Source organism: Bos grunniens, chromosome 2 (genome assembly GCF_055505025.1).
Source record: "Bos grunniens cultivar Pamir isolate PY7600 chromosome 2, Bosgru_T2T1.0, whole genome shotgun sequence".
In the NCBI taxonomy this organism is placed as follows: Eukaryota; Metazoa; Chordata; class Mammalia; order Artiodactyla; family Bovidae; genus Bos; species Bos grunniens.
In genome coordinates, this window is record NC_141166.1 from 21,353,026 (window position 1) to 21,369,199 (window position 16,174).

At 38.6% G+C, this 16,174-nt stretch overlaps 1 protein-coding gene across 5 annotated transcripts in view; it reads right to left on the reverse strand.

Annotated features, from left to right (window-relative positions):
* COL4A3 (collagen type IV alpha 3 chain) overlaps window positions 1-16,174 on the reverse strand; it is a 162,174-nt gene that overhangs the window by 28,321 nt on the left and 117,679 nt on the right. For 3 of the 5 annotated variants that reach the window (XR_015141280.1, XM_086337857.1, XM_086337866.1), the window contains 11 exons: window positions 14,770-14,840; window positions 13,637-13,819; window positions 11,484-11,652; window positions 9,047-9,139; window positions 7,929-8,030; window positions 6,952-7,049; window positions 6,227-6,377; window positions 5,746-5,859; window positions 4,581-4,748; window positions 2,882-2,971; window positions 2,387-2,521 (listed from right to left, as the gene is read on the reverse strand). Coding sequence is in view for 4 of the 5 variants with exons in the window: in XM_086337857.1 (XP_086193983.1) it covers window positions 2,387-2,521; window positions 2,882-2,971; window positions 4,581-4,748; window positions 5,746-5,859; window positions 6,227-6,377; window positions 6,952-7,049; window positions 7,929-8,030; window positions 9,047-9,139; window positions 11,484-11,652; window positions 13,637-13,819; window positions 14,770-14,840 (1,374 nt within the window). In the remaining variant the exon portion in view is untranslated. Of the gene's footprint in view, window positions 1-2,386; window positions 2,522-2,881; window positions 2,972-4,580; window positions 4,749-5,745; window positions 5,860-6,226; window positions 6,378-6,951; window positions 7,050-7,928; window positions 8,031-9,046; window positions 9,140-11,479; window positions 11,653-13,636; window positions 13,820-14,769; window positions 14,841-16,174 lie in introns of all 5 variants that reach the window. The other 2 variants (XM_086337881.1, XM_086337890.1) reach the window with 1 other exon arrangement.

Sequence of the window (16,174 nt, forward strand, 5' to 3'; positions counted from 1 at the left end):
TATTTCCCATCTGTAAAAGGGGATGATAGCAATCATCTATTCGTAGGGTTGTTGTGAGAATTAAATGAGTCAATGTTTGTAAAATTTGGAATAGTACCTGCATGTGGGAAGGGCTTCATAGGTCTTTGCTAAAAGTAACACAACAGTTCTATTGTGTTATTCATTTTCTTTTTGTTGTTGTCGAGTTGCTAAGTCGTACCTTACTCTTTGCGACCCCATGGACTGTAGCCTACCATGCTCCTCCGCCCATGGGATTCCCCAGGCAAGTATACTGGAGTGGGCTGCCATCTCCTTCTCTTTGTACATATGCCTAAATCTCCCATGCAGACTCCTCAAGGAGAGGAAGACTGCTTTTCTGTACCCTGAATAGCTCTTCCACTATTTGCAATGGATGTTTTCAAGTCAGAAATTCAGATAAAAAAAAGAATCGTATTGAAATTAGAGAGGCCTAGATAGTATGATCTTTTGCTGCTGTTGTTCACTCTCTGCTCCTTGGTTATGTGTTTGAAAAGCCAAAAGGAAACATACAGGACAGCCTCCATGTATACTGTACTTTGTTAGAAGCATAGAAATAACATGCGTCCCTCTGTATTTCACAGAAACAATTTTTCAATTATAAATGAGTCTCCATTGTGCATTCATGATGTTAGAGCCAAATTTTAGTTTATGCAGGCACAGATATGCTATTCATATTTTTTTTCCCAAAATGTTTGCAACACTACTTAAATCATCTAGGATAATTTAGCGAAGCAGTGTTTGTTTATGAAGACTGGACATTTGTGCCAGTAATTTTTTTTTTCTTTTTATAATCTTGACTTAGACCAGTTCTAGAGGAGTTTTATAAAATTAATACTACTTTCTATTTCATTGCTAAAAATGCAACACAATCTTCTGTATGCACCTAGAACTAAATTATCTCTTTGACAGCAGATTAGTGGGGGACCATCCCAAAGACCTTAGAGTTAGGCATGACTGAAGTGACTTAGCACATGTGCACACGCCCCAAAGACCTTGACTTGCTCATTTTCCTTTATAGAAAAAAAAAAAAATTGTAGTTTTTTTCCAGTGCTTAGCCATTTTTTTAAGTTAGAGAATCAGTTGGATTCAATCACTCTCCAGAACACTGGTCGAAGTCACTTATGTGAAGTCCTTCCAAATTCTAGGAGAGATGGCTACTTAGCTTGCCAGCTTGGTCTACAGAATTCTATACAGAATTTTAAAATCAAATCTGTACTTGGACTGTAAATCCTTACCTGAAAAACAAGTAAATATTTGTTGAATACAATCTGACTTCACAAAATTGATTACAAATTACCCAAAACTTTATATGGTTTTGCAACTACAAACACATTATCTTCCCTGCTATGTAAGTTTGATCTGCAAACATTTAATTTTACCCAGCAATTCTGTTTTACTAAAGTTACTCAATTTGATCAGGAAGACTGCACGGCTGCTGCTGCTAAGTCACTTCAGTCGTGTCCGACTCTGTGCAACTCCATAGATGGCAGCCCACCAAGCTCCCCCATCCTTGGGATTCTCCAGGCAAGAACACTGGAGTGGGTTGCCATTTCCTTCTCCAATGCGTAAAAGTGAAAAGTGAAAGGGAAGTCGCTCAGTAGTGTCCGACTCTTAGCGAACCCATGGACTGCAGCCTACCAGGCTCCTCTGTCCATGAGATTTTCCAGGCAAGAGTACCAGAGTGGGGTGCCATTGCCTTCTCCACACGGCAGACTTTCTTGAATTTTGATTTAATATTGATTGCATTAATCATATGATGAAACCTGTCATACAAAGAGCTTAAATAATTTGAAATAATGTGAATGGGTTTGAATTTGAACTTAACAGCTATAGGTAACAATTCTCAGCCTTTTTAAGGCATTGACTTGTAATCAAAACACATTTTCTCTTCAGTAATTATTTTCCAAAGGTCTCTGAGCATGAGAAGCAGTTTTTAGATGCAATCAGAAGAATTCATCCTGGCAGTTGATAGAATAGAGTAGAATTTGAGGTGGAGATTTCTATTCCCGCCAGGGAACTTTTTTATGTGGAGTTTTCTAAAGGTTTCATTTTCACCATTCTTGGCCAAAGTGCGGCTTTGAGGCTTAGAATCTAAAAATTGACTGGTGATAGTTTAAAGACAGCAGACTGAAATGCAGAATTAACTTAGAATAAAAAGTTATGATTAAAGAGGTGATGTATTATTATTAAAGCACACAAAACCCAGTTCTAGTGGAGCTTAGCCATCAACTGGCTTTGTGAGCTTGGGTGCAAAATTAAACCCTGGTCCTCACTGTGCTCATATGTCAACTAAAGGGATTTTCCTGGATAATTTCTTAGTCCCAGAATCAGCTCTGATGTTCTGCTCTAAATGTAGAGAAGTCTTTACCTTTGAGTCCTGGCTCCCCTTTGTCCCCCACTAAGTGGAATATCTGAGGAGACCCGGGAGTTCCTCTTTCTCCTTGCTCCCCCTGGGCTCCTGGGGGTCCTCTTGCACCCTTTACTCCTGGAATTCCAAAGCTCCCTAAAAGACAGGAATAACAGCATCAGTTCCTTAATTCTTTAGAAGTCCATGAGGATTCAAAAGCTAACAGTGCTTATCATAAAACAAGACAAATAAACCAAAAAAGGTTAATAGGGCTAAGAACTTGATGAATAGTTGCTCCTAAACAGGCAGCCACATGAGGGTAGAGGTCAAAGCCTATAGGGAGAAAAATATGCCTCTATTCAAATTGGAAAAAGGAATACAGAAAACTGCAAAATTAAATATACGATTCCCTCAGAAATACTTTCTCCTCAAAGGATAAAATACAATTTATTTTTCTGCTAATTAAATGAATATTGTTCATACCTTCTAATAGCTGGAAGATACTCCATCACTTACCCTTCTGTCCTGGGGTGCCTGGGCTCCCAGGAGGCCCTGGGGGACCAATGTTGCCTGGAAACCCCATCATCCCCATTATTCCTTTTTCACCTGTGGGAAGAAATTAACACAAGGCAGCACATGTTGTAAATAATGAGAAAAGTAAATACTCCATAAAATAAAGTATACTTAGAGGAAAGAGAGTTAAAAAAATGGTTTCTGTAAATAGGAAAATAATCATAATAGTCTATGAGACGGATCAGGAAATGGCCTTTTTCTTACTTCACAGATGTAGAAGTCATTGGTAGTACATCACACTTGTGGGTGAGAAGAGACTATGGCCGAAGTTCGGGAGCCTTTCCTCCTCCCGAATAACTTTCAATCAATAACTTTCTGTTATATTCCCTTATCATACTTCCTTCACAGCCTTTGTCTCTAGATGAATCTAGGGCCTGGAACAGTGATGGCATATACTAGAGGCTCAGTAGTATAAATGAAAGGTTAATTAGCAGATTGAGTCCTTTGTCCAATTTTTTTTAAACTTTTTAAAGTTTGAGTATAATTGTTTTTCAGTATTAAATTAGTTTCTGTTGCACAACAAAAGGAATCAGCTGTAAGTATACACATATTCCTTCCCTTTTGAGCTTCCCTCCCACTCTGCCACATTCCAACCCTCTAGGTCATCACAGAGCACCGAGCTGAGCTCCCTGTGCCATACCGCAACTTCCCACTAGCTCCCTATTTTACACATGGTCGTGTATATATGTTAATGTTGTTCTGGGCTCTTCTCATGAGGAGAGATCAGCAAGGTCCTTACACCATGAGAAGACTATTGAAACATTCTCTCCCAAACATACAAACCATAAAAAGTGATGAAATAAAATGAATTATAAGGGAATACTATGAACCATCATATGTCACCAAATTAGATAACTTAGACAAAAAGGACAAATTCTTAGAGAGGCACTGCTAAGTCACTTCAGTCATGTCCAACACTGTGCGACCCGATTGATAGCAGCCCACCAGGCTCCTCTGTCCCTGGGATTCTCCAGGCAAGAACACTGGAGTGGGTTGCCATTTCCTTCTCCAATGCATGAAAGTGAAAAATGAAAGTGAAGTCACTCAGTCGTGCCTGACTTAGCGATCCCATGGATTGCAGCCTACCAGGCTCCTCCATCCATGGGATTTTCCAGGCAAGAGTACTGGAGTGGGGTGCCATTGCCTTCTCCATAGAGAGGCACTGATTACCAAAATTGACTCAAGAAGAAATCGAAAGTCTGAATAGATCTATAAGAAGTGAAGAGATTGAATTTGTAATTTTATTTTTCTTCTAGGAGTTTTATTGTTACAGGTCTTAAAGTCTTTTTTTGCTTGTTTTTGTTGTTGTGAGTTTTTATTTTTTTCTTTATATATATATTATTGAAGTATAGTTGACTCACAATGTTTCAGGTGCACAGCAAGGTGATTCAGTCATACATACACACATATATTATTTTTGAGATTATTTTCCATTATAGGTTATTACAAGATATTAAGTATAGTTCCCTGTGCTATATAGTAAACCTTTGTTATTTGTTGCATATCTATTTTTTTAAAAATTAGAAATATAGCATTCTATTCATGCTAAGGCAAACAAGTAGAAACATGACTGACAAAACAACAGTAACTTAAAAGGAAAATATGGAAGAAGAGGGAAGAAGAATAACAAAAGCAAGGGTACCTGGTGGCCCTAAAAATCCTGGGTTTCCTGGATATCCTTTTGGACCAGGTGGTCCCATCTCCCCTCGGTGACCTGGCATTCCTGGTAGTCCAGGTTCTCCAGGAAATCCTGACCTATCCAAGCCCGGGATACCTGGGTCTCCCTTTGGCCCTGTTTCACCTCTTCTGCCTGTATATAAATGAATGAATGAAAAAATGAACACACAGTTGCTTTCCCCACCAACTCCAGATATATTTCATGGCTCTAAATATTTAGCTTTGTGATTTGAGCAAATCACACACTTATCTAATTGATTGAATTAGGTCCCCTTTTGTAGAATTCAAAGATCCCTTCTGGCTTTAAGATTCTGTGTTTCAATGCTTCATGAAGTGATGATAATGTAGAATTTAAATTTATTTTCTAGTCCTGCAGGCACATCTTGGGAATGCACTTTCTGACCATGGCTCAGTCTTTAACCTGCAGGATTGGTACTGAACCACTCATCTGGCAAGTCTCAGATGATTCTGGAAACAATAATAGCACCACTACAACAATTGGCATTTTAGCTAAAATTTAGCTTGTGAACATATTAAAAGTGTGGTAGCTGAGTCTTGAAGGATTTTTTCCCCCGAAATAGTTCACAAATCTGGTTGAGAGAAGCCAGAAAGATAGTAAATTTTCCATGACCACCTAATCTTCATAATTAGATTTATTTTCATATTCTATCTTTTATGTTGCTTGTAAAGCAACTGACTATATGTTCTAGTTTGTAACTTATAAAAACATATATATTTGCATACATTCACTCTGTTTCAATAATTAGGATAAATTTATCACTTTAATATATGTGTAAAAGTATTCAAGGTAAAAAATTTTTGAGAGTTTATATGTGCATATATACATGTAAATATATATCTGTATGTAATTTCAGTGTTCATATTTTCTTGCATACAAGACACAGACCAATTTTACTGTAACTTCAGGTAACTTAAGGTCTCTTACTCTCTCGATGGTACTCACTGCAATGAATCTATGACAACAGGTTTCTGTTTTTGAAATCACTTTTCCCACTGAACAGTGGTCGGGACTTGTTACTGGACAGTTCTCATGTTAGGCAGCAAAGCTCAGAGTAGGAGTCCCATGTCACTTGTCCACCTGGTGATTGGTTTCAAGGGCCTCCCCCTACCTTGTTGCCCTTTCAATCCATTTAAGCCTGGAAGTCCTTGAGTTCCCCTGGGACCCTCTGTGCACCTTCCTGGGGGTCCTCTTTCTCCTGGTGGCCCGGGCTTCCCTGGATCCCCTGCAAAAGAGAGTCCAAAACACAATAAGGTTCCCAACCCAGGGTCTAGTATTGCTATTCCAGTCATTCTCCTATAACCTTCCCCCCTGAATGGAACTTATATTTAGTACCATTGATAGTACCATAGTCCTATGTCTAATACAGAGGACACTGGTTAAAAGAAAAGAAGGAAGGAAGAAGTGGGGAACAAAGGTAGGGCAGCAATGGAATGGAAAGTTGAATGGAAAAATAATGAAGCCTCCCACATTCTATTTATTGAGCTAGAAGTTTGAGAAGAATTCTTCACTTGTAGAGCACTTACACACTCAAATGGCAGCATTGTAGCTGAGCTCACAGTGGAAAAAGGTAACCATACTTGCTATTGTACCTCGTGGTCCATCAAGACCCCCAGTTCCTGGAACTCCAGGGAGACCCGGAAGTCCAGGGAGTCCAATTTCTCCATTTTCCCCAGAGCTGCCTCTTTCTCCTGGCAAACCTGGCGCTCCGGGTTCTCCAGGCATGGCTAGTCCTGGCTCTCCCTAGGGCACAAAAATGATGTTAGTTTCACTGCATCATGCTTTCAAATCCTTACTGACTATAGACTGGTCTTTAGAGCTATTTACTTGAAAATAATATATCCAAGATGGAGGTTCTACATCCCTTTCTGCATAGTCACCACCATTCCATCCACTTCCTTTTTCAACTCTAGTTGCTGACCTTTTAAATAAAATTGTGCTTACTAATTCTTCCTAGCCTCCACTTTTTAAGACTGTGGAATTTCCTACCAACAGTCTAGATATCTCTCCTTTTGACAGTTTTTCTCATAGCTATCCATGTTTGTTTCTAAAGTTTTTCCATTTTAAGAACTCTGAATGCTTCTGAAGATTAAAGAAGAAATAGAGAGCCAACTTGGTATTCTTACACCTTCTATCTCCTTTCTAAAGGGGAGGAATAATTTAAAGAAACTTAAAAAAATCAGTATCTTCATTATCTACAAATATATTGATAATTTCTGCACGTAGAGCATCCCCTACTGGCAGGGGCATAAGAACTGGCCAACTGTAATTGCCCCTCTACTCCCCCATATTAGTCTAAATTTTAATTCTCCAAGACCTTGATTCCTGGGAGACCGGGCTTTCCAGGTAAGCCTGGCTTTCCCATTTCTCCAGGACAACCTGGTGATCCTTTGGCTCCTGGAAACCCTCGGTCTCCTAGAGAAAAAATAATACAAGTTATAAGTCTTAAAAGAGCCTAAGCAGTAGCTCTCTCATCTTAAAGTGCTTTTGCAAGACAAGTAGCCTTAAGTGTTTTCATGAAAGTCTGAAAAATGAGAAAGACAACTGCTAAATTAGCACTTTAAAAAAGTCAATTCCAAATTAGACTACATTGGTTCCCAGTTTATAAAAATTACCTTCTTTATTTTTGTTGTTTAGAGCCACTAAATTCTGGCAATTCTAGTTTAAACCACTGATACTAATTGACAATTTGGCTGCCTTTTTAAAAAAAGTATATTTCACATACAGTGTACAGCCAAATGAACTTTTACATGGCTATCTGATGTGAGCACTGACTCATTGGAAAAGACCTGATACTGGGAAAGATTGAGGGCAAGAGGAGATGGGGGCAAAAGAGGATGAGATGGTTGGAAGGCATCATCGGCTCAATGGACATGAGTTTGAGCAAACTCTGGGAGATGGTGAAGGACAGAGAAGCCTGGCGTGCTGCAGTCCACGGGGCTGAAAGAGTTGGACATGACTGAGTGACTAAACAACAACAAAAACGGACAGGTATCTATTAAGAAGAATAAATTCCTTACAATCCCACAATCAAAAAGAATCATTATTACCATTTTGGTGAATTTCCTTCCAGTTTTTTTCTGTGTATTTTAAAAAATACGATTGAGATGAGATTGCATAAAATGTGAATTCTTCCTTTTTTGCTTAAAATTATTGTAAGATTTTTTTCCCCCATTTAAGACTAGTGGAAAACATCATTTTGAAGGATTTAATGGATATTTCCTACGCTATTCATTACATGTGTTTACATTTTATAAATATCCACAATGTGTTTAAAATTTTTCGAAAACTTACCCTTAGGTCCAGGAGGCCCGGGGAATCCAATTCCTGGAATTCCTGGTTCACCATCAGGCCCTGGGAGACCCAGGTCACATTCTCCTGTGGATCCAGGGATACCTTGAAAACACACAGACATCCATGTCAGCACCTTCCCTGTATCTTGCCATAAAACAAGATGTTTGTTTCTGCATCGTCCCAGACCTTTTTGGAAATTAAGAAATAATAAGCCCAACTTCCTACCCATTTCTATCTAATGAGCTTATCATTAGGAAGCACAAATAATTTTTCAAAATTTTATTGTTAATTGGAGGATAATTACTTTATAAATTGTGGTGGTTTCTGCCTTACACCAGCATGAATCAGCCATAGGTATACACATGTCTCCTTCCTCCTCTTGAATCTCCCTCCCACCCCCCACCCATCTGACCCCTCTAGGTTGTCACAGCACAGTGGCTTTGGTTCCCTGCATCATACAGCAAATTTCCACTGGCTGTCTATTTTACATATGGTGCCGTACATGTTTCAGTGCTACTCTCTCAAATCATCCCACCTTCTCCTTTCCCCACTGTGTGCTAAAGTCTGACCTTTATGTCTGCGTCTCCTTTGCTGCCCTGCAAATAGGATCTTCAGTACCATTTTTCTGGATTCCATATATATGCATTAATATATGATATTGTCAATAATTTTGAAAATATAATTTTAACTTCTAAAATGAATTATTTTTGATATCTTGAACTATATGCCCTCCCCCCCCCCAACCATGAATGTAATGTTAAGTTTTAGATGATGTTGGCAAAGAAGTTAAACTTTCAGATGAAGAAACTATGGGAACTGTCCCAATCAACCACCAGTTCACATTGCTTGCTCCTCCACCAAAAATCCAGGAAGTCTGTTCTCTCCAATCCCTCTTAAGGAATTGTATCAATTCTCTTTTGGAATCAGAAGTACTAATGGGAATAGTCCAGATAACCTCAAAGGACAACAGCAAGTCTCCTGTCTGTTGAGTTGTCCCCTGTGACCTGAGCTCTTTATTGGAGCCGATGAATCTGTTTTCCTTCTAATGGGAGAGTTATAACCAGGAGAGTCAGGGTGCCATCTGTTCCCATGTACCACATGGCAAAGGGGATACTCACCAGGTGGACCCCGGAGACCAGCACGGCCTGGAGGCCCAGGGGGTCCTGGGAGCCCTGGGACTGGTGTTGAAACACCAGTTTCTCCCTCAGGACCTTAAGAAAATTTACAGCATAAGATTGGTTTGCATATTGAAGTTTTTATTTGTTCAGAAGGGAAAAACATAATTATAAGGGATTCATAAACATACCCAAAGGGATATAAAAAATAATCTCTGCTTCCATAGGCTTCAAACCTGGCTTAAAGATGACCAGCTCTCTTATTCAATTGACAAATATTTATAAGTATCTGTTATTGCCTAAGCCTTGTTTTAGTTAATAGTCCAACATGCTGATGTATTAAAAGAGAACCTATTCTAAAAAAAATATTGATAATATGGAATTCAGCCTTACTGCTAGGGAATATTTATTGGGTGACTAGTTTTTACAGGAAGACAGTATAATTTACTGAATAAAGCATGAAGTGAGGCTTGACAAGTTGAACTGGGCTTGAATCTTGTCCCTGCTCTTTGTGAGGTTTGTGAGCTTGGGCATGCTTTTTAATCTGAGTTCCTCGTGTGTTGAAGAAATAATGACTGCCTCCCAGGTAAAGATTTGAGATCATGTTCTGACCAAAGTGCGCGTGTGCGCATGTTCAGTTGCTTCAGTTGTGTCTAACTTTTTGCAACCCCAAGGACCATAGCCTGCCAGGCTCCTCTGTCCATGGGATTTCCCAGGAAAAATACTGGAGTGGGTTGCCATGCCTTCCTCCAGGGGATCTTCCTAACCCAGGGATCAAACCTGGGTCTCCTGATCCTCATGCATTGCAAGCAGATTCTTTACTGCTGAGCCACTAGATAAGCCCTCTGAAAACAGTGGCCAATATTAAAATAATTTTTACTGATTAGAATCACCCATATATTCATATATTTACAGAAAAAACAAGTTTATAGTAATGTGATGGGACAAATTTGATGATAATATATTTTATGACAATGGAGTCCTTCATTAAAATTCCCTTTTAAAGAACAGAGGAGGATTTGAAGATGAATTAGAAGAAGGTAAACTTATTCATTAAAGGGACAGATGGTAAATAATTTAGACTTTATGGTCCAGATGTGTCTCTGTTAAAATAACTCTGCTTTCCTAGTGTGAGAATAGTGAGGAACAATCTGTGTGCCAATAAAACTTAATAGGAAATACAACTTTTAGTGTCTATTGTATTGCCTGTAATTTTCACATGTCACAAAATATTATTCAAAAAAATTTTTCCAATAAATTGAAAATATAAAAACCACTCTTAGCTTGTAGACTGTACATAAGTAGGCGGTGGGCTGGATTTAGACTGTGGTCTGCTATAATGTGCCAATCTTTGGATTAGAATATCAGCCTTAAAGAAAGGTGCAGAAAAAAATACTCATGTAGCTCATATAAGCATATAACCAGAAAATAAGCTTTACATATGTGTATGGACAGAAATGCATGCATGCAATTTATAATGTACTTTTGACCCTTGAACAACATAGGTTTGAACTGCAAGGGCCCACTTATTGGCAGATTTTTTCAATAGTAAATATTAGAGTACTACATGACAGGCTAGGTTGGAATACACAGATAGGGAAGAGCTTCACACAGAAAACCTGACTCTAAGTTATACTCGTGTAGAGTTGGTGCCCCTAACTCCCATATAGTATTGTTTGAGGAATGTATATATAAATGTATGCGAGTAATACAGGGGATACTGCATTCAAAATTTTATTCCTGGTGAGGAATGCTATAAAAAGATCTGGAGACCACTGGTATTGAATCACTAAAGTGATTTTAGAAGTAAAAAAATTACCAATGCAGCATTACTTAACACTGTCAGTAACAGGAAATTCTCCTTTTCAGCCATGTTTTCCACCACAGGTGAACATGAGGGTCCAATCCCTCCTGAATGCTGCAGCTATGTTCAGTATACATAGATCCCAAAGTCAATGGCACTTTACGACTATTGTCAATACAACTTTTCTTCATTTGCCTTAGATATTTTGAAGTTTTATTCATAAACCATTTATAAGGTTATGGATCAAAAATAACAAATTGCAATAACATGAGTGGGCCCTGGGGCTAGGAAGCGCCTTCTCAAGGTCAATTCTACAGGTTTCTGCCTCCCCCTTTTTTGTCATAACTGACTTCCACTCATCTCTTAGGATCTATTCATTCCATTTATCTATATCAGGAATGGATATAGACTATTCCTAGGAAATTTCAGCTGCGTTGCCCAGTAGCGTTGCTCGGTAACATTGTTTTCTACCACAGCCTCCATGTTCTTTCCCAGAGTCTACAAGTTGACACAGTTTTCTTATTAGAAGTAAGTGTCTATATATTCATTAGTCTTGGGGTAGTTACATTCCCTCTAGCTCTAGGAACCATCAACCCACTCCACAGGAAAACAGGACTGGAAAGAAAACTAACCAACCGGCTTCTCCAGGTGGTCCAGGGGCTCCAGGAAGTCCTTGGGCTCCCTTTGGACCAGGCTCTCCCTGTGGTCCATAGTCTGATGGTCCAGCCGGTCCTATGGGTCCTGGGGACCCAGGGATACCAGGATCCCCTGGAAGACCTGGGTCCCCCTTCTCACCGCTCAGGGCCTGTATCAATAGGAATATGTTTGGATAGTGATTCATCCAGTATCTCCTTACATAATCTCACATGAATATGAATACCAGTTAGGTCATCATTGAGAAGATCCTGAATTAAAAGGCAGTTGTTATTGAAGGCATTGTTTCTAAAACAAGCACTGAATGATGTCTGTTGTTTCCTGCCTTTTGGGATCCAGCAACATGTCATTAACTCTCTCAAGTCCCACTTGAGATGTCCTACAATGGGATGCTATGCATGTAACAGCCCAGAAAACTCAGCTCAAATTGGCCAACGATGCAAATGGCATCAGAGTTGACATTCATGTTAATGTCACATTTCTAAAATAAACCCGGTACAACAAATCATCATTTGATTGGTTTTCACCACGTATCTTCATTACAGAGGAGATATTGAGTCTGTATTAATTTTTTCTTAAATCCTTTGTTGTTGTTGTTAATTTCATCATCTCTAGCTTTGAAAATGAGTCGTATCTTTTAAAGTTGAATTTGACAAAATAACCGAAGTTCCTCTTTCTACCCAAGTGAAAGTGAAAGTGTTAGTCACTCAGTCGTGTCTGAATCTTTGCGACCCCATGGACTGTAACCTGCCAGGCTCCTCTGTCCATGCGATTCTCCAGGCAGGAATAATGGAGTGGGAAACCATTCCCTTCCACAGGGGATCTTCCTGACCCAGGGATCAAACCCAGGTCTCCCACATTGCAGGCAGATTCTTTACCCTCTGCACCACTTTCATTGTTCAATGTCCCTCTTTTATGATGGCAGGGTGTAAGACTCAAAACAGCTCCTTGATACTCCCTTATTTTCTGGGACATAATAAGAACTAATAAAAAAAATGGGGAGAGGCAAATAAGAGTATCATATGGACTGTATTGGGCTTCCCTGGTGGCTCAGATGATAAATAATCTGGCTGCAGTGCAGGAGACCCAGGTTTGATCCCCAGGAAGGGAAGATCCCTTGAAGAAGGGAACGCCAACCCACTCCAGTATTCTTGCCTGGAGAATTCCATGGACAGAGGAGCCTGGCAGGCTACAGTCTATGGGGTCGCAAAGAGTCAGACATGAATGAGTGACTATAACTTTCACTTTCATGGACTGTATTAATACTAGAACAAAAGAATTCTGTACTCCAGCCCTTTTTAAGCATAACTACCTCCTTGGAGGGACAGCTGGCAGTTTGCCAAAGATGAATCTGAAACATTGACACTGCTAGCTGCTCTGGCCAAAGAGGGTTTTTTATACAAAAAGATGTAGGAAAGATTGCATATCATTTCTACATCTGGGGAGTCAATTCATATTCTCATATTAAAGGGTTTGTGAATGAAGCTTTAAATTGTTTCCAAGTTTCCCTGTTCAAGGTAGAACACTTTTGATTGGATGACACTGATAAGCCTTGGACACGCTGGGTAGCATGCCTTGTGAACCTCTCGAATAGATGTGATAAGTGGTCAGCCTCTGCCTCATTGACATTTAAAAATAAAGGTCAGTAAGAACTTCTCACTTGAACATGTGAGAGATTCTATACATGAAAAGACAGGATTTATACAAGCTTAAATACTGTAAATGACAACACTTTAGATCTTTTTGACTACATTAAATATTTTGTCCTTTCGGCATTTATTTTTACTTAAAAGAATGAACAATGTCCCCAAAATACTGACTAAAATTTTCTGTTACTAATCATTTTCTGAACTTCCTTATAAACTCATTTGATACAAATGTGGAATTATTACTTGTGTATGAGACAAGATCATTGTCAATGTGGAATTTTATTTGGGCTGAAAAATCATTGAGAAAAAAAGATATTGAGTGCTACATATTTATTTTGTCAAAATACTATAAATATTTGTTCTGGTTTGAGGGATGAACTGTGCTGAACGACCAATAATTTTTTGAAACGAGACCAGCTGATGTCTTAACTTTAGAGCCCTTCATTCAGAAGGAAGGTAATTTGGAAAAAGTTGCTGGGTACCAACCGGTTCTCCTTTAGGTCCTGGTAATCCTTTCACTCCCGGAGTTCCAGGAATGCCATCCAAGCCCTTTCTTCCAGGATGTCCTTGGAGTCCTGGATCCCCTGGGGCACCCACTTCTCCCTCTGGCCGAGGTGTTTCACCTTTTTCTCCTTTAAGTCCTGGCTGACCCTGAGCACCTGGGAATCCCTAGGGTAGTACAGAAATGTCTCCATTGCATTGGGTACAGTTGTTCTTATCAATCTTAAAAAAATGTCAGTAAGAACTTTTCAATTGTAATGAACATAAATTATTTTCCAGACACTTTCTTTGACCCACAAGTATGTCAAGGTTTTTGGCTTTATTTGTACTTCCAAAACTATAAAAAAATTCAGTTAGTATAATTCAATGCAACGTCTATAATAATATAATTCAATATGATGCCACCATTATCATAAGTCAGATTATGTTTGAATACTAGTAAATTTTAATATGTACCCACGGATAATTGGATTCAAATACATTTATCCAAATATTACTTTCTGGTTTTAAATTTTTAACAATTTTATTGAGGGATTTACCTGACCCAGGGATCAAACCCAGGTCTCCTACATTGCAGGCAGATTCTTTCACTGTCTCAGTCACCAGGGAAGCCCCAAAATATATATCCATGGATAAATTGATTTAAATGCATTTATCCAAATATAACTTTCTGATTTTAATTTGTTAACAATTATATTGACATATAATTTAAAGATCATAAAATGAATCCTTTGTAAGACTATAACTCAATGATTTTTAGTAAATTTACACATTGAGCTGCGATCGCCACAATCCAGTGTTAAAACATTTCTATTACCCCTCCAAATTCCCTCAGATCTACTTGCTGTCCATCCCTGTTCCCAGTCTCAGCCTCAGGTAACCACTGATCTACTTTCTGTCTCAGATACCATTTGAAATGATGATAAATTCATGAATTCACTTATTCATTCACACATCATTCATTCATTCATTCAATCCAAAAGTATCAACTAAGTGCTTTACTATTAAGTAAGCCTCTTTCTGAGGCACCAAACTGACAACTTACATGGACAGCAACCATTATCTCCAGAGTGCTCCAAATTGAACCTAAATAAAGCTTCAAAACTATGAAATCTTACTGGAAATCCTGGAAGACCAGCACTTCCTGGGGACCCTGGGCTTCCTTTAATGCCAGCTGCCCCTGGTTCTCCTGCAAAGCAGTAAATTATTAAGCAGTCATTGAACACAAACTTGGAGTAGCCAGGGTAATGCAGTGTGTGAGGAAAATAGGGTGTTTTCTTCTGAAGAAAGAAAATTTCTATCTTAAAAAACACAGTGGAGGATGACAATGGGAGTTAAAAAACTGGAAAAAGAGTTAATGTTCAAAATAAGTACTCAAATTTTAGCTTCCTAAAATTCTTGTCTTTATAATTTTAAGGAATACATTAATTTTTTTCTAATGATAAAAGTAATGGATGTTCATGGTAAAAAAATTATACTGAAAGAGAATAAGAATCGTGCATAAATCTACCACCAGAAGATAATATTCACTAAAATTTTCATGTGTGTTACTCATAAATTTTATATCCATAAGTGCATAGGAGTTCATAATATACTTTTTTGGTGTCATACTATGCATATGTCAATAAATATGGATTTATAGCTTCACTTTAAATGGCTGTAGCTTATTGTGTGGGTGTGCATGTGCATGTGCACGTGTGTGTGTTTAGTTGCTCAGTTGTGTCCAACTCTTTGCGACCCCATGGACTGCAGCCCACCAGTCTCCTCTGTCCATGGGATTCTCCAGGCAAGAATACTGGAGTGGGTTGCCAGATCATTTATTCAGCAAACAGCTATTTTTAGACATTTATTTTAAGATTTTTTTGACATGGACCATTTTTAAAGTCTTTATTGAATTTGTTACAATATTGTTTCTGTTTTATGTTTGGCTTCTTTGCCTGAGATACATGTGGGATCTTATTTCCTGGACCAGGGATTGAACTCACCCCCTAAATTGGAAGTCAAAGTCATAACCACTGGACCACCAGGGAAGTCTCTATTTTCAGACATTTGAATTGTTTTTCTCAATTTTAACTGTTGTAAGCAGTCCTATGATAAATACCCCATATTTAGTTCTGCAAACTTAACCAATAATTCCCTTTACAATAAATTCCTAAAAGTGTACCTCCAGGTCCAAAGAGGTAAAAACCTTTCTGAGGCTCTGGATATCTGTTGCTAAATTGCGTTTTGCTGTACAACTGTATAGTTCCTCTGGGTATTTAAATATTTCGGTAAAGAGGATCCCTTTAGAGGGTCTTTTGGATGGATCTAAGGTCAGTTTATTAACAAATCTTTATTTGTATTTTATTTCATGCAAGATTTGAGTCAGGAGAATTCTTTTATAGTAATTAAAACAGTTTTACCATTTATGCATCTTCTTTAAGCTATAGCTGTAGTTCCTCAAACGTAAGGAAACCAAGGAAAATATAGCAATGCAACTGGTTGGGCAGCAGCAATGAGCTGCCCACCTGCATCTCAAGCCTT